Source organism: Phalangium opilio, unplaced genomic scaffold (assembly GCF_054372755.1).
Source record: "Phalangium opilio isolate 3A_F unplaced genomic scaffold, DU_Popi_V2 ptg000011l_1, whole genome shotgun sequence".
NCBI lineage: Eukaryota > Metazoa > Arthropoda > Arachnida > Opiliones > Phalangiidae > Phalangium > Phalangium opilio.
Genome location: NW_028324147.1, coordinates 9,103,854 through 9,122,658, shown reverse-complemented (window position 1 = coordinate 9,122,658; position 18,805 = coordinate 9,103,854). Strand labels below are relative to the sequence as shown.

Sequence of the window (18,805 nt, the reverse complement as noted above, 5' to 3'; positions counted from 1 at the left end):
TACCTCCCTCCCCCATCCGTACAAACTCGCCTAAATAGCTTCGAATCAAATTGTCCCCCATTATCACGAATAATGTATCGTTGCACGCCGTATCTAGAAAAATCTCATCTTCAATCTTTTGGCTAACTGCTCGCCTTCCGTAAAAGAAATCATTCCACATATTTCGAGAAATTTTCTGCCACTACTATCAGATTTGTACTTTTTTTCTTAATCATGGGAAGGGGTCCAACTAAATCAGATGATATAGTCTTCCATGGTTAAACAGGTCCCATGATAGACAGTAACCCCGCTGGTTTTAACCTCTGGCATGTGCCGCAAGATTTCACGTAGTTTGCCCCATCGGAATATAGGGAGTCTCAAAAAACGAATGACTTAACTCGCCACAAAATTTTCTCTAAACTCAAATGACCTGCAGAAGGACAATCATGAATGCTGAGCTTTAAAACTTAAGGAATTACTGGATTTCATGCAATGGACTGCGCTACTTTGTTCTCGTGAAGACATGCTCTACTTTCTGCTAGGTTCCCACTTGACCAAAAATAACGATCGAAAACTTTAGCACTGCGTCAAAAAATTTACTTTTACGCAGGCCTTCGACGGCAAGAATTTTAATCATCTTAAGTGGCACGAGTTGGACTCATAGCCACAGTAACTTACTTGGTGGTATTTTTTTCTGCGTTCAGTAGTTCCACTTCCATTAAATATGATAGGTGCCTTTTTTCATCGGTCCTTTGTTGTTTAGCCATTGTGTCTAATTCTCGTAATAAGGGCACTTTTTCGATCCCCCCCAGCTACACAAATATGTTCTCCCTCCTTAGCAAAAGGTTGTATATGCATTGTAAAGGGACCACCTGTAAATAAGCCACAGGCTTAGTGTGGAAATCCCTTCGTAGACAAAGCTTAGATTATTATTATTATAGCCGCAAAGAACTGGGAATGATTATCTGTGTCCTCTTCTCGACTGGGTATCCTGACATCGCATCCGCGACCACGTATTATGTCCCCTTTTCGATGTTCTATTTTAAATATAAACCCCTGCAACTGTAAAGCCCACCTGATCAATTTTGAAGAAGAGTCTTTCATTCGGTTTAAGAATTGCAATGAACTACTATCAGTTATCAGGGTAAAAGGTACCCCGTCAAGATATTGCCTTAATTTGCCCACTCCCCACACCACCGCGAGGAGCTCTCTTTTCAGTTGCGTGGTATCTTTGATCTACGTCCGATAATTTCTTGCTACACAGTGAGTGATGACCTTTTCTTTTAAGTCGTTGTTCAGTTGGCATAACACTGCTCCCAGTTCCACTTCACTAGCGTCAGTTTGTAAATAAAAAGGCAAAGTGAAATCAGGGTATTTAAAGACTGGAGCTTCAGTCAAAGCAAGTCGTAGTTTCTTAAAATTTTCATCACACCGCAGTCCATTTAAAGTTATTTTCCCCCTTAGTCAAATTTGTTAGGGGAGCCACCATCTCCCAGAAATTGTCAATAAAATCGCGGTACCATCCCATTAATCCCAAGAACGAGCGAACAGCCTTCACGTTTGCAGGACGAGGGTACTCCCGTTCTTCTTGTAGGGCGTAAATGCGTCACGATAAATATTTGGTGTTTTTAAGTAGATCTGGGAATCTTTTTAAGATAAAAAACAAACATTTTAAATGGAAATACATGTTTATTTATTTAAGAGAGAAGTATAAACGAGCTCCCTCTCTGTCCATCTCCGAAACTGGACTGCCCACTCCTATCTTCCCTTGACTGTCTCGACCAAACCCCAAAAGGGGCATCGACGACCCCACTATCCCATGCGGTTTTTACCTGGAAGCATTAGGTTTGAAAAGTCCTACCTTTCAAACTCGTGTTAGGCCTAGAGACCACGGCTTCGTTTTAAAATGAGGTTCACCAGGAATGTATGGAGGGGTTGGAATGGCTAAGGTCAAATCCTAATCGGCGTGAAATGATCTTGGAAACAACTGGAGTGGCTTAATTTACGCTAGTGACGTCATAACCTGACGTAAAAATAGTCTTTATCACTTAAATTATTTTCATTCATTCATTGGCTGCCAAAAAAACTTGTTTGCTATAATTCTCCACCCTCTACCCTAGGTCCTCTGCCTAGGCTGAGAGAATCGAATATGAACGCGAACGGCGGCGAATCAGCGCATTTAACTTTAAAAAATCTAAAAGGTCACTTCGGCCATGCGTTTTTTAACGAGTCATGACATTTTTCGCCTTTGATAGACAGCTAAACAGACGTAGGGGAGGAGCTACACTTCTCAAAATAAAAAAGGACTCGCCTTATGTTTCCACCATCAAGGGTACAACGAGAACCCCCTTAGCCATTCCAGCCCCTCCATACATTCCTGGGTTCACCTACGCCAGTTCTAAGTTAGGATACATAAAGGCCGACTTCCATCGAAAAGAGTTCTAGCGAACTGAAAACCGAGCATCGAGACTAACAATGAAACGACCGTGCCGATTATCGAATCCCCGCTGGGTCAAAAGATGGAAGGTTCTAGCTAACTGAAAGCCGTGCAATGTGGTTCTAGCGAACTGAAGATACACAATAGAGAATTTCCTTCAGGGGAAAGCAAAAATTCGAGAAGAAATAAATTTAAAAGGATTTCTATTGTTCATCTTCAGTTCGCTAGAACCACATTGCACGACTTTCAGTTAGCGAGAACCATTGCAACTTTTGACCCAGCGAGGCTTCGAAAATCGGCACGGTCGCTTCATTGTTAGTCTCGATGCTCGGTTTTCAGTTCGCTAGAACCCTTTCGATGGAAGTCGGCCTTTAAAATCATATTTAGACTTGTCGTTCTAAAAGCCTGTGCGATCCATGTTGACAATGTTGGTTTCAAAATAAATATATGAAATTATTAAAACTTCTGGCGTGATTTTATTAAAATTACTTTATTCTTCACAGGGAACATGGAATTCAGGATTTTAGTGTTACCAGTAAGTAAGATATAAAATTCAATTTTATAAGAAAAATCAATGGAAGAGAAAATTAAGTTTATTTCGCTTTACTGTCGCGAATAACGCTTTCTTGTAAATTACTATGTCATAATCTTGACTTGGAGTGCCCAGATTAGAAATACTACCTTTTTTCTCGGACATCATATAGAAATGGGAGTAGAAAATTCATATTTTGAAAAGGGAATTTTAGAGATTATACGTCTACTCTATACCACATGGGCACCATTTGTACTTAAGGACTTTTAACACCACCATTATGTACTAGTCTTCAATCCATACCACGGAGACATCACTCTGTACTTATTGGTTTCTAACAACACCACAATGTATTAGTCTTACCAGGAGTTCATAATAACCCCCCTTCGGGAGGGAAGTACGAAACTTGCCATAGAGCTAATGGTAGAAATCGCGAACAACAAGATTTTGTCGTTGCGCATATAAAGGACTAGCCTGTTGATGGACATACAACTTTACAGTAGATTGTAGTAGTATCTATACTCCTTGGTTTTCGTTCTAAAACTTGGCAGGGATCTCCGTCGTTAAGTAAAATGGCGAGTATGTGGACGTAGAAACACGATGGAATTCATATACTAAAGATACTGGGAATCAATTTGTCCATACCGTTTTAATTTAACCACGGAATTCTCACACATATCACAAGAAAACAATAATGACTATCGTTTAAATGTTTTGTAGAAAACTAGAAACCATCGCAAAGCCAACTTCTTAGCCAAGGCTTAATGTACACCGCGGCTGCCCGCGCCGACAGACGTGAGACGCGACTCGCGAGCCATTTTCGCTCCCAAAATAACCCGGAATATCGGAAATTAATGCGCGTGGGCGCTAAACATTTTGGTAACTATTTCTTTGGGAGTTAAGCGGTGTATAAATCCGCTGAGCTTTACGGCGAAACTTTGTTGTTACGGGCTTTTTAACCAGTTTCGTACTTCCCCCCCGAAGGGGGGTTATTATGAACTCCTGGTCTTACTTCTATATCACTTATTGATATACCCTCAGTTTTGAAGAATCTTTACATATTGGCTTCTAACACCACCATCTTCTGGTCTTTGTCAATACCACGTAGACACCAACCTGTACTTATTAGCTTTTAATAGCAGCATCTTCTGGTCTTTGTCTTTGACTGTCCCACGTAGATACCAATCTGAAAAAGTGACTTTTACTCCAGTGTCATCTTTAGGGTTAAGATTTACGATTCGATCAGTTGAGGGTTTCGAAAAACTTCTATCCATGTAATGGGGCGTCTTCCACGAAAGGTTCATTCGAATCTGCTTTTTCTTATTACTTTATGGGAATAGGCCTCCAGAAATCGCGCAAGAGGCATACACTACACGTCAAAAGTCGACAATGTCACAAAGTTTCAAATTATATTACAGAAATTACGTTCGATGAAAAAATTTAATATCAATTATATTAAATGAATTAGTTAAGAAATTTATCGTGAACCGAAACTGTTCTAGTCAAAGTTTATATAACACGAGCAAAAACGGATTTATGTACTAAGAACGTCGGATCGTAGCTTTAGCCTCTAGCAGTGTTCGTACGGGGACCCCGACCCCGACCCCGAAAACCAGGGATCCCCGACTTTTTCCCCCGACCCCGACCCCGGTACCTAACATGTAAAATATAGTCGGGGTTTTTTTCGGGGTTAGATTTTGGTTAGGTTATTTTTAGCAAATTATTTTTTGTCCTGCGCCAAAAACAATCATCTCATTCGTCTCAAATACGTGCTCCGCTTCTCCTTTATGAAAAAAAAGGGAAAGGGGGTAACTAACAACAAACAAAATACAGTAAAAACAGTCACCAAAATTCCAAAGTTCACCATCCTCCCTCTCTTGGATCGGCGGCCCTCCCCCGTCTTTTGTAATGGCAGTGGTCTTTCGTGGGAATCGTAGCTGCGTAGCTCGGAAAGTCGGAATTTATTAGGCTTTTTTACAGTTTCTTGCCTACTAGCTAAGAGTCACTATCTAAGTGCGATACCAAAATAAAGCTTCTTTCCAAACACCCAGAAATTAAACGATTTTTTTATCATTTTTCCAAAATTTTTCAGCATGCGATGTCTTACCCCGACCCCGACTTGTTTTTCTCGGGGATAACCTGTCCCCGACTCCGACCCCGATTAAATTTTTACCCCGTACGAACACTAGCCTCTAGTACCATCCTCGCATACTTTATTGAGAAACTTCGTCTGCTTATATTTTGACTCCACCCACAAATTCTGTATATAGTGACTTCTAGAGATCGAAAATATCATTTATTATGTCTCTATTTTTGTGGTTTAATTTTTTTTCCGAAATTACGCCAGTGGTAATAAGCAAAGTGGACAACAATGCGAAATAATAATAATAACTTATAATTGTACTACAATTTGTTAAATTTGAATATCTGCACAACTAATTTTATACACTTATCTTTTAGACTTTCCCGTCATTGTTGTAGAATTCTTATGTCCAACCCTGACCCATCTTGTAGCAGACGACAAAAACCGATAAAAAAGACTACTGCGTAGCAGGCTGGGAAATAAGGATATTTTTTAAACTAGTCCTTTGGACCAGTGACCCCCTAGTGTCTGAAATAATAAACTGGTCTCCGGACTGGTCCCAGCCTTTGCTCTCCAATAGATTTGCAATTAATAAACTGGTCCCGAGGACCAGTAACCCCCACTTCTTGAATTAAAAAACTAGTCCAAGCAATTAATAAACTGGTTTTGGACCAGAGGAAGTGTGCTATTTCCCAGCCTGCTGCGTAGTATAAGCTGATGCAGGGTTGTGTTTACTGTAACGCGTAGTTTATGAGTATTAATTAAATCCAAGTGTTATGTTATTAAGACCGACTCGTTTCTAACATAAGCATAAAACATTACAATTGTCTGCAAAGACAGTTTTTATTAATATCATTGGTCCTGCCGTGTATTCGAACGCCTCAGGCCTATTGACATGAAATTGAAATGTTTTATTTTTATTAATAGGGTAATCTAGATTTTCACAAATCGTTTAAAGGACCCTTTTCCCCCTACGACGAGGACTATTACGTTCAATGTGGCTACTTTTTCAAAAATATTCAAAACGTGACGTAAGTTGGATTAGACTTAGTCGGGGATCGATTTAAATTTAGAAGTAGGAATGGAGAACTGAGTTATGTGAGTGTGCATCAAAATCCCGGACGCCCTTTTCCCGGGACGGGAGGTATGAAAGAAGAGGCGGGTCATAGTGACAGAGGTAAAAAGTAATTACGTATTTTTCGCCGTCCCCGTCAGTAACGTCATCAAAACGTAGTTCAAGTTAGCCAATAAGATAATTTAAACTTTTCGTTACGTGTTGGAGGGAGGGGCTCTATACTGGGCTATGAGTCGGACTGAAGTAAATACTAACCGTTCTACATTCCTACTTCTAAAATTAAATCTATCCCTAATTTAGTTGAATGTTCTAAAAATTTAAGTTAGAATCTTCAAGACCGGGTACTGGAAATATCCGCAATATAGGCCTACACGAATTTTAAAATACAGTTGTTAAAAGACGTTCTTAGAGAAACAATTAGCTATATTTCATTGTGAAATTAATTACATATGTAAAATAAACAAGGAAAGATTATTAGTTTAAAAAATCGCGCATTAATGTTAAACCTTAAAAATATTTAATAAAAAGTTGAAAAATTATCTGAATATATAAGCACTATAGCCAGCAATCACGCTCTCATACTGACCAGTTCTTCAATTCAAAACCTAAACAAGACGACTGGGCTCGTATTAGTAGCCACATCGTACCGTACTTAACCGGCGTACAGAACATTTGACTGAATAGCCCCTCTTAAACTGTTTTAAATTGATTTCTTCAATTTTTTTTTACTTCTGTTATAATTATAACAGTGTGACAGGAACGGAAACCGTTAGTGAGTACCCCCACGATGCTTATCATTTAACAGTGGTAAAACGAAATACCAGTAAATACCCATTAAAAGAAGTTCAAAAAAATTAGAGTGAAAAGCCCCTCGATGCCCAAACATAAAATTATAACCCTTAATCCTTACTTCCATAAATTTACTTACGTTATAATTGAAATATCCGGGGCCACAAGCTAGTATACTTTCTTTTAAAATTGTTCTCGATTTGTGGAGAAATACACGTAACTTCTAATAATAAACTCCCGCCTTAAGACCATTCTACCATATAACGTCGGTATATACATGCTTTTGCTTTTTAAAAATTCCCCTCGATTTACTTGAATTTTGAAATAGGGGGCGGGATTGAAAGCGTGAAGCCCTTATTGTCGGCGAGTGACAGGAATTTTTAAGGGAGTATTAAACCTTCCATTTAAATTAAGGTAACACCATAATCCACCCTCTTGCTTCAAATATATCGAGCAAACGTAAAACACAATTCAAAATGCTTAACTTTGTTAGTACAATTAAATGCAATGCTTAAACTTACTATTATAAGCCCCATCCTTTTAAAATACACGAACGAAAAATATCACCTCACCAGAATTCTCTCCCATTCACTTTCCCTTCAATGAAGAACAAAAACTTTTATACTGCCAAAGGCGATTGTCTACCATTGGGTCGAATCCCATTGGATCGAATGTCTCGTTCGACCGAATCCCATTAGACCGAATACCGCAATTTGGGCGGTTTTCCAATCATGAATTTTCCTTTCAATCCTATTTTTCTATTGATTTTCCTATTAAACTTCTTGTTATTGCAGAAAATACTAAACCAAACGTAACCTAATATAACAGTAATGTTTTGGAAAAGGCATATTTTTGGAGAAGTCAATGAAGCTAAACTTCAATATTTTGGAAAAGGCGTAACATTGTTAAATGATTTATAAATTATTACTAACCTAATTTAACCAAACCTAACCTAACATTATATAAAAAAGACTTGGTTTGCCCAAGCCTTAAAAACAAAACGATAAGAGTTTTTCCAGTTGTCTGAAGCGCGGATATTATTTTTTTCTATTGAATTTTAAAGACAATCCGTATTTTACTACTCTTTAGAATTTAATTCAATCACCTGATTTTACTGCTAATGGATTAGTTTCCTATAAATTAATTGAAATAAAAAATTACTTATCTCAGATTTTTCAAGAACAATTCCATTTTCCTGAAAAATTTTATCATGAAATTTTTTCTTTTCAATGGAGAACGTACTTTAATTTTCAAATAATACTCTCATTAATAATGTATTATATGCGGTCTTTTCGAATACAAAAGGGGGCTGTTATCACCTTTCTTATATTTGATAAAGGGGTTCGTTTCTCACAATTATTGAACTGTGTATATCAGTACTTGTGTGGAAGATTTTAGTTGTGTTGGTTGAGTTGCTATTTAGTTGAAAACTTGATGTGTTTAAAACCTTTTGAAAGGAAAATTCTCGGAAATTAAAAAAGAAAGAGTCAATTTGATTAAATTTACAAGATATCCCTCAAAATAATAAATGCATGATAAAATGTTTCAGGAAAATGGAATTGGTGTTGAAAAATCTGAGATAAGTAATTTTTTATTTCAATTAATTTATAGGAAACTAATCCATTAGCAGTAAAATCAGGTGATTGAATTAAATTCTAAAGAGTAGTAAAATACGGATTGTCTTTAAAATTCAATAGAAAAAAATAATATCCGCGCTTCAGACAACTGGAAAAACTCTTATCGTTTTGTTTTTAAGGCTTGGGCAAACCAAGTCTTTTTTATATAATATCTGTTCCTTCAGCCTTATTTTGTAATAATCTATTATAAAAATAATAATATGCTTGTCAAACGTCATTAATTCGATGTTCCAGTAAGATGTTCGTGAGCATATTGGCTCACTCCAAGTGTCTCTCATTATTTTATGGGAAAGATTAAAATTTTAAATCATTTGGCAGGGGAGTGGTAAATTAATTCACCATAGATAGGCGGGTGGTAACTTATTTCATGTAAAATGGCGGTTGGTGACTCAATTAAGTTTAGTTGACCTTTTTGTATATATTTAAAATATAAGTTATTTCTAAACCACGCGCCAGCACGCGCACATTTCATTGAAAGTTTGTTATTTAAGAATTTTCCCTTCTATTTACTAAGAATCTTCATCAAAAATAGACAATGAGCTTTCCAAGACTCGAACCTGCAATGTTTTGCCTCGAATGCAAACGCGTTATTCATTACGCCACAAGCCCGTACTTCGCAACAAAAAATTATCCAAACATTGTATTTATGGGATTATTTCATTTATGTTGAATAAAAGGTCTGTAAGAATAAACACCGAGCTTGCCAGGACTCGAACCTGCAATCTTCTGCTCCATAGGCAGACGCGTTACCCTATGCGCCACAAACCCGATGGAGGCTGAACAAAATGCTATGCAAACATAGTAATATATGTAACGGTTTTACCATGATTTATAAATTAATTAAAATAAAATACTTAGACTTAATTGTTCTTAATCAAACTTCAGAAGTTCAACATTCAATAGTTGCTTGATAATTAAAAAGTGTTCCGAACCTTAACTTCGCAGTAGTTTCTGAGTTATTCGATGGAGTGGACCACCAAAAATCCCATGCTTTTTCAATGGGACGCTAAGCCTAAAATCTGTGAATTATTTCTTTAACATTACGGGAGGGTGTGGGTTCTTATCTAGAAGGGCCTACCGGCCCTCTAGAATAGAAGTAATGTTTTGGAAAAGGCATAACATTGTTAAATGAATTATAAAATATTACTAACCTAACCTAACCTAACCAAACCAAACCAAACCTAACCTAACATAACAGTAATGATTTGGAAAAGGCATATTATTTGAGAAGTCAATGAAGCTAAATTTCAATATTTTGGAAAAGGCGTAACATTGTTAAATGATTTATAAATTATTACTAACCTAAACTAACCTAACCTAACCTAAACTAACCTAACCTAAACTAACCTAACCAAACCTAACCAAACCTAACCTAACCTAACCTAACCTAACCTAACCTAACCTAACCAAACCAAACCTAACCAAACCTAACCAAACCTAACCTAACCTAACCAAACCTAACCTAACCAAACCTAACCTAACCTAACCTAACCTAACCAAACCAAACCTAACCAAACCTAACCAAACCTAACCTAACCTAACCAAACCTAACCAAACCAAACCAAACCAAACCAAACCTAACCTAACCTAACCAAACCTAACCTAACCTAACCAAACCTAACCTAACCAAACCTAACCAAACATAACCAAACCTAACCTAACCAAACCAAACCTAACCTAACCAAACCTAACCTAACCTAACCAAACCTAACCTAACCTAACCTAACCTAACCTAACCTAACCTGACCTAACCAAACCTAACCTAACCAAACCTAACCTAACCTAACCTAACCTAACCAAACCTAACCTAACCTAACCTAACCTAACCAAACCTAACCTAACCTAACCTGACCAAACCTAACCTAACCTAACCTAACCTAACCTAAAAATAAAATTGAGTTTCTTATTAAACTTCTTGATGCTGCAGCAAATAATATGTGTTCACCAATAACATTCTTCAATAAATTTCAGAAAATAACATCCATTTTTGGAAATTGTCTACCCCTAACCTAACCATACCTAACGTAATCTAACCTTACCGTTAAGAGATCTCCCTCCCAAGTACTGACGGCGCTCGATGCTGCTTAACTTCTTCGATCATCCAAATCACTTTATCCATTGCGCTACTGGAGCCCGGCAACTCAAGGAAAACGCTATGATTTTATATGTGTAAACCCATCCCATTCAGTCGAAAGCTCTTCCATTTAAATATTCCCATACAGTAGAAATTCGCTCTTTGGGCTATAAATTGTTTTAAATTTGGCTACAATTTTAGAAATTTGAATTCGATCCAACGGGATTCTATCCAATAGGATATTACCCCAAAGGCGATAGTCTTGCACGACGGGGACTACAACAGGGCAGGTCAACAGGGCATCGTAGATGTACATCATACGATGTGGCTAAAAAGATAGCTTTATTTAAAGAAAGGAAAAGTAGTTTTTTCACTATCCCCTATTTTAGCATTCAAAGAAATCGAGGGGAAATTTTAATGCAAAAACAAATATGTACTGACGTTATTTTAGAATGGTCTTAAGGCGGTGTTTATTATTAGAGTTTATGTGTATTTCTCCAGAAATCGAGAAGAATTTTAAGAGAAAAAGAAAGTATAAACTAGCTTGTGGCTTCTTGATATTACATTTATAGGCATAAGTAAATTTATTGAATTCTTGCGGCCTAGGTATTATTACAATTATAACACTGGTAAATTTATTTAAGGAATAAGGGTAATAACTTGCTACTGTTAAGGGTATAGCATCAACGGATTATTCACTCAGATTTCCTGTACGCGTAATCATTTCAGCACTGTTAAGGGTAGTGCAACGAGGGCATACTCACTCAAGTTCTTAGTTTGCGTTGCTTTATTACAAATATAGGAAAAATTTATCGAAAGATAGGGCTACGGGTAATCATTATACCACTGTTTAGGGAAGGGCATCGAAGGACTATGCAATCAGAATTTCTGTACGGTTAATTATTTTAGCACTGTATAAGCTAGCGCATTGAGGGGCTAATCCCCGGATTTATTGATCTTCTATTAAAGGTTAGGTATGCGATACGGGTAATTCTTTTAACACTGTGTAACACTCGGTTTTCACTTTGCGAATTTCTTTGCCCAAAGAAATTCGCAGAAAAACGAAAAGGTAAAACCTACAACGGCATCATGTGTGGTATCAGGAACCGAATAAGAACCTATTCGAACGGAGCGATTGTCCTTACATCTTTAAAACTTTAGTTTATTTTATCCCAAGTATAGGGATACTACCAGGAATGTATGGAGGGGTTGGAATGGCTAAGGTCAAATCCTAATCGGCGTGAAATGATCTTGAAAACAACTGGCGTGGCTTAATTTACGCTAGTGACGTCATAGCCTGACGTAAAAATAGTCTTTATCACTTAAATTATTTTCATTCATTCATTGGCTGCCAAAAAAACTTGTTTGCTATAATTCTCTACCCTCTACCCTAGGTCCTCTGCCTAGGCTGAGAGAATCGAATATGAACGCGAACGGCGGCGAATCAGAGCATTTAACTTTAAAAAATCTAAAAGGTCACTTCTGCCATGCCTTTTTTAACGAGTCATGACATTTTTCGCCTTCGATAGACAGCTAAACAGACGTAGGGGAGGAACTACGCTTCTCAAAATAAAAATGGACTCGCCTTATGTTTCCACCATCAAGGGTACAACGAGAGCCCCCTTAGCCATTCCAGCCCCTCCATACATTCCTGGTACTACCTTATCTCTTCCACCAACATTTCCGAATCTATTCTAGTCATTTCAATATTTGAATAATATAGTAATATAATAAAACGCGGCTCGGGAAAATTCGCAAAAATAGAAATAGTATCGGCAACGAAAAATCGCGAGATTCGGCAAAAAAAAAATTACGAGGAAAAGTTTTTCCGTTTCCGCAAAATTATGCGAAATACGCTCGAAAATCGCTCAAGTTTTTCTGTTTGTATCATATATAACAATTATTACTATTATTGATAAGGATTATTTTATTTATTTATTTATATTTGATACAACATCCGCAAAGACAGCTTGGTGTCTTATGAGCAGACGGCGGTTATAGCGAGGGAGCCGTGACAAGAAAAGTATATAATGACTAGGATAATGTTAACACAGAGGTCTAAAATACCAATGAAAATAATTGAGTAAAAATAAATGAAAAAAATAACTAAATACGGGGGTGCATCACGGTTTAAATCATATTGTTAAAATGTTCAGAGAGTTCAATTCGAAACAGAGATTTGTTGGTAATGGCAATAATGCTAGGGGGCAAGGAGTTCCAGTCATTAAATACAGTCATGAGTGAATAATATGTTAGCTCCCTATAAGTTACTCAGGCTCCATAGGCGTAATGTATCCAGCGATTTCTTCTCATTTCGCCCGCGCGGGAAAAAAATCCGAATGTTGCGCTCTCTCTTGTCGAAAAAAAATCCCGCTCGTACGGCTCCTCGACCTCGAGTCGTCGGCTGCTTTTTCAAAAAGGGAGTGTTTTAGTCGTGAATTTTTATGTTTTAAAAATTTTACATTAAATCATGGCGTTTGTGTCAGTACTGAGACAAAAAAATGCAGGAACTCAATGCAATTTACCGATATTGATAAAGAATTCTAAAGATAAGAGTTGTTATTGTGACTTGAAACCAGAAAATTATACAACTAAGCTAAATCCAATCATGGATGAAAAAAAACTAACAGGGATAAATCACGGCGGTAAAATGTTTGTTCGAAACGCACCCTCGCGGCCGAAATTATAAGAACCGGAAACATTCAATTTACCGATTCAATCACGGGGTCAAGTCGGTTGTTGTTTCGTCTGCTTTTTGTACCCACGTAATCGTAACCGGGAATGTTTGCTGTTCTCGCGGTTACGGCGAGCTCAGCCGCCGGCGGCTCGGGAATCGGGATACCGCTGATACCTAGCCAAGGCTTAGTGTAGTTTTCGTCGAGTCTACTATAATTCGCAGAGCTATTTTTCTGTTGGAATTAGGGAACTACTATAAATATTGAGTATAGTGTCTGGAATATTCTTTAGTTAAAACTATTCACAATACGAAAGATTATTTGGGAGTAAGGCACGAAGATCTTATCAATCTGGGTAGCTTTTGCTTGGCCTATTTAAGACGCCGTGTATCTGTTTTTTACGAGGAATGTTTTCTATTCCCGCGGCTACGGGGAGCTTAGCCGCCGGCGGCTCGGGAATCGGGATTCCGCTGATACCTAGTCAAGGCTTAGTGTAGTTTTCAAGTCTACTATTATTCGCAGAGCTATTTTTCTGTTGAAATTAAAAAAAAACTTATAATATTTAGTTGAAGACTTTAAATGACTCGAAAAGTTTCGAAACTTTAGCTTTAAAACGTTGAATATAACGTATGCAAGTTACCAACCCTAACAAATCATACGAAGATTCTCAAACGTCTAAAGTTGGAATCGACATTTTTAAATTAAAGTTCCCGAGGTTACCACGAGATGGCAAAATTTCTATAAATCTACTTCCGAATTTGAATCGGTAAATGAGCTAAAAAAATAAAATCGAAATCAAATCTGGCAGCCTTGTTGGTAACAAACGTGTTTCCCTCTTAGTAATGTAAAGTCTACGAGTTTGATTTATCCCTGTTAGTTTTTTTTCATCCATGATGTAACTAACGCTAATTATTTGATTCAGGTACTTACTATTTTCAGTTTAAAATTTCTGAAGTATAGGGTGGTGAAGTCAGTTCTACGTCGGGACCATGGAGTTGAAACAAACAACGACGGATACATTGCATATAACGCTATGAAATATGGGGTAAGCAATTTCGATTCCTATATGATTATTGCAGCGAACCATGGAATGTTTTAACATTACTGGGTTACTTGTTAAACTGTCGTTAAGATCTCGGAGTAGGAAAGAAATGAAAAATGCGATTTATTAACGTAAATCAATAGGATAGATCTTTATTTATTTTGCATTATAAATTAAATTTAAGTAAAGATTTTTAATTATTTTTGGCTTAATATTGGACTAAATGGATAATAAGTTTGGCACCACCGGAGCTGAATGAAGGGCAGTTTTTAAAGGATAAAAGCAAAAATAAATAGGGGAAAGTGTTTGACTCTCTCCTTCGTCTGTGACATGCATTTGGAGGGGTGAATGCATACTCGCGAAATCTGTTCCATCCTCCTCAACTATTCACCACGTACCTAAGATAATTTGTGATATTGCGCGTGAAGAAATAGTGCGGTTTTATTTTACACTAGCTGCTTTTGACTGAGGCTAACCGTGGCCACTGCGGTTTATGGCCACAATTTAATTTGATGATGTACATGATTGTATTAATTTAGTTTGCGAATATTGATGTTATCAGGAATGTATGGAGGGGTTGGAATGGCTAAGGTCAAATCCTAATCGGCGTGAAATGATCTTGGAAACAACTGGAGTGGCTTAATTTACGCTAGTGACGTCATAACCTGACGTAAAAATAGTCTTTATCACTTATTATTTTCATTCATTCATTGGCTGCCAAAAAAACTTGTTTGCTATAATTCTCCACCCTCTACCCTAGGTCCTCTGCCTAGGCTGAGAGAATCGAATATGAACGCGAACGGTGTTAAAACTCCATTTGAACATTAATTAACATTAAATTTAAGCATACTCTTTTAATTATTTTAATTTTAATTATGTAAATTTTGTATAATATTCAATGCGCGCGTATTTTGTTATTTTTCAATTTTTTACCATTTTAGTGTATTTTTTTCCATTTATCATTCCCTTTTTTTTGTTATTGTAAATTTGAAGAAAAAATAAGATGTTTTGAAAGATTAGAAAAGAAAAAGTGAAAGTGGCCCCACGCCCTTTAGCTCAAAAAAGTATCATGACGGTAGAGAGAATTCCCCAAAACTAGAAAAACATGTACGTCATAGATAGGCACAATAGTAAACAGAAAAAAGTAAAAAACATGTTTACCCCAAAAGGGAAAAACGAGCGAGTAGAAAAATAAAATTAGAAAGAGAAAGTTTTACAAAGAATATAACCAGTTGAGCACTTGATGCCAAGCAGAAAAGGTGACCGAGGTCCCATAAAAATATTAAGCCCCTATAGAACTAGGGTAAAAGAGGTTAGAGAAATTTAGTCCCTGTTGCAACCAGGGTATTAGCTAATTAAAAGGAATACAAGAAAGAGTAAATAAAGGATAATTCTGTGTTTATTAAAATAAGTCGTATTCATTTACACTAACTTTAACTACGTAATCCCACGTATCGGGTCAAGTGTTTTTTAAATAAAACAAAATAAGAGATAGGAGTGTTTCAGTCCGCTCCTATCTGGACAGTTAAAGTCTCTCCCAGAGCCGTTTTGGTTCAAAAATCAACAAACGGCGGCGAATCAGCGCATTTAACTTTAAAAAATCTAAAAGGTCACTTCGGCCATGCGTTTTTTAACGAGTCATGACATTTTTCGCCTTTGATAGACAGCTAAACAGACGTAGGGGAGGAGCTACACTTCTCAAAATAAAAAAGGACTCGCCTTATGTTTCCACCATCATGGGTACAACGAGAACCCCCTTAGCCATTCCAGCCCCTCCATACATTCCTGATGTTATTTACTAATATTAAAACGTTTTAGCTTATAATGACAACCCAGGGCCTAAGTTTAAACGAAATTCTAAAGGATTTTAACGATGAGTTTTTTCAATTAAATTATGATTTCAAGAACATCTGCGGCATCTTTAATTTAATTTCGGCGTGCTAACGTTTTAAACAAACTTTAACCTCGTTCAAACGCGAAAATAACACTAAAGAAAATAGAACAGAGCGCGGAGGTTGTGACTCTTCCTTGAGATACGCCCATGCCAAATTCTCCCGTTTGGTGGCGTACGAGCGTTATTTTAGGGAAGAATGACATCATCAACTACAAATCTGATTGGCTGATACCATGTTAAACACCTCTCGCGCGCTTGAGCGTCTCGAAATGCATGTCAAGCTAAGGCAAAGGCAGGAAAATATGGCAGTCCGACACTTTCCCCGATTTATTTTTGATAAAAGTCATGCAGGATTTGCGTGTAGAAAAGGTTACATCACTAGATTTCCGGTGCAGCAATTATTTGGGACCGACGATTTGGATGGTCTTTCGATAACGTTTGGGACGCGCTTGGGAATTGAAGGATGGGCAGTGTTTTGAAAATAAAGGCTTACATAAGGTTTACGAAATAATATATCGACAGAGAATGTACGAGGAAGGTAAGGAAGCAAATGCTTCAATAGAGTAATATTTGCTGAGGGGGGTGAGACGTTATTGGTTTTTCAGCCAATGAAATTAACAAGCCAACAGATGGCGTCACCTTCTGGTGGCTATAGAGCTCATGTTAAATTCTGCCGCCAAAATGGCGAATGGGCGGAGTTTAATGTCACCCTCCCCGTAACCGATATAACTCTATACAAAGTGGATGATGCAATGAGTGAGAATTGAATTATTTTGCTATTTTATAAGAACTAATCATTTGTATGTTATTTTTTTTAACAATAGCTTTCGGACGGTGTTGTTAGAGCATACACGCTATATCCAGAGATTTTTCTGGAGGATATTCATGTTGGACCTGTCTCTCACGGTACAGAAGAATATATAGTGACTACCGTGAACGCCGTCACGAATGTGAATAAGGAACGTTTATTGATACAAGGATTCACTACATCTACTTGGCTCATTGTGCTCGCATCTATCGTGACTGTGGCATTTGCCTCACTTCTTCAAGAAAACGTCAGAACGAGATTTCTTTCTCAGTTGAGATTGTTCTACGAATATCTGTGGGATTTCACCACTTGTTTCTTCGAAAACTGTTAAGTCCACCTTTTAATCTAATTGAAGGGCTTGTGATATTAGTTTTTAAACAACTTCCCTAAATTTGGGGCGGCCCTTTTAGGTAGAATTTTAAAGTAAGAACCCTTTACCCTGTTCAAATATCGACGTTGTTGTACAGCTGGGAGAGCTGGGCGGTAAGGTTCGCAATCGGGACCGACTGAAAAATCCCAATCGCGCTAAATATTTTCCTTGGTTGTGCGAGATTTACCAGACTAAGTTTTCGAAGTCTAAAATGAAGCTTTTATTTGCTTCATAAAGTTCTAAGGTATTTTTTCGAAAGTTTTATTCTTAAGGCTCTTTCAGACGATCCAAATTTTTGACTCGTTGAGTTGAATCAACTAGTTGGATCGTGTGAATTGACGCTAGATGAGTTGAGTCATCAAAAAAGTTGGCTAGGAAAAATTGGATCAGTGATCCAATTTTTCCTGACTCAACTTTCTCCAGCCAATCAAAATGAATTACAAAAAAAGCCTTTCTCGCGAGTTATTTCGTAAGTGCCAAGGTAGATGGCGCTTAAAAAGTTCCATTTGGCGGTAAAAGTTTAGTCGTGTGAATAGGATGGATTTATTTCAATTTTCCCTTCAAAAGTAGGGCAAGTTGATACAACTTTTTGACCCATCTAGCTGAGTCAAAAAGTTTGATCCTCTGAAAGAGCCTTTACAGGAGCAGAGCTTCTTGCTGTTTTAAATTCAAAAGTGTTGTGTTGTTACAAAGGGGCCCGTAGGCCTTATATACATAAAGTCCATGAACTTGTTTACAAAAGAAGTTTTTTTTTCACTTGTACGTGTGACGGATAGGACTGGGAGGGTTTTTTTTTTTCAAAGGTTTAGATGTGACGTCTTTTGGGTTCTTGACCCGTCACCCTACACACCTGATGTGTTTGTTCTACAAAAATGAAAGTTCGGATCAGGTGTTCACGCCTCTTCTATACAAGATTTTAGTTCTGATTTGAATAGGCGATTTGTTAGGGTTTTTAAACCCTTTTGAATTTGAGTTACTAATTTTAACCCTTTATGCTTATTTTTGCGAACTCTGACCTCTTTTTTCAACACTCCCCTCCGAAAGAAGTAGACTTACCAATGCAATAGCGGCTTGCCATAAATAAAACACGGGTGGGCGCCAGTAAGTTGCGTACAGAAACGGTTCTTATTACTGCTGTATGCTGTAGAAGATTATGTTTTGAAAACTAAAAGCATATGAATAATAATTATATGAAATACTTTAAGAATTATGTGTAAACTTTTTAGAATTGTATGAAAACCATTCAGAATTATATGAAAACAATATTTACGATTTAAGTCATGCCCCCTCTACCTAAATTAAACATGCATGTTGAAGCCTTGCATATTATGAGTAACAAAAATTGAATGTTCAAATTCTACTTATCTAAATACATAAAATGAACTACTTTCAGACGGAAAATAAATATAG

The 18,805-nt window shown here is 37.2% G+C and overlaps 1 protein-coding gene across 3 annotated transcripts; it reads left to right on the top strand.

The window, feature by feature from the left end:
* Positions 1-5,731: 5,731 nt before the first annotated feature.
* On the top strand, positions 5,732-18,784 carry LOC149710268 (uncharacterized). 3 transcript variants are annotated; one of them, XM_089860578.1, is made up of 4 exons: positions 5,732-5,857; positions 5,959-6,062; positions 14,221-14,326; positions 17,042-18,784. In XM_089860578.1, the coding sequence occupies exons 3-4, from the start codon at positions 14,315-14,317 to the stop codon at positions 17,354-17,356; spliced, it is 327 nt and encodes a 108-aa protein (XP_089716704.1). In that variant the 5' UTR covers positions 5,732-5,857; positions 5,959-6,062; positions 14,221-14,314; the 3' UTR covers positions 17,357-18,784. The 3 variants fall into 3 exon arrangements, 2 of the variants coding, with proteins under 2 accessions (XP_089716704.1, XP_089716703.1); XR_016377711.1 differs by lacking the exon at positions 17,042-18,784 and adding an exon at positions 14,886-14,955 and having other exon boundaries at positions 5,732-6,062; XM_089860577.1 differs by having other exon boundaries at positions 5,732-6,062.
* Positions 18,785-18,805: the final 21 nt, after the last annotated feature.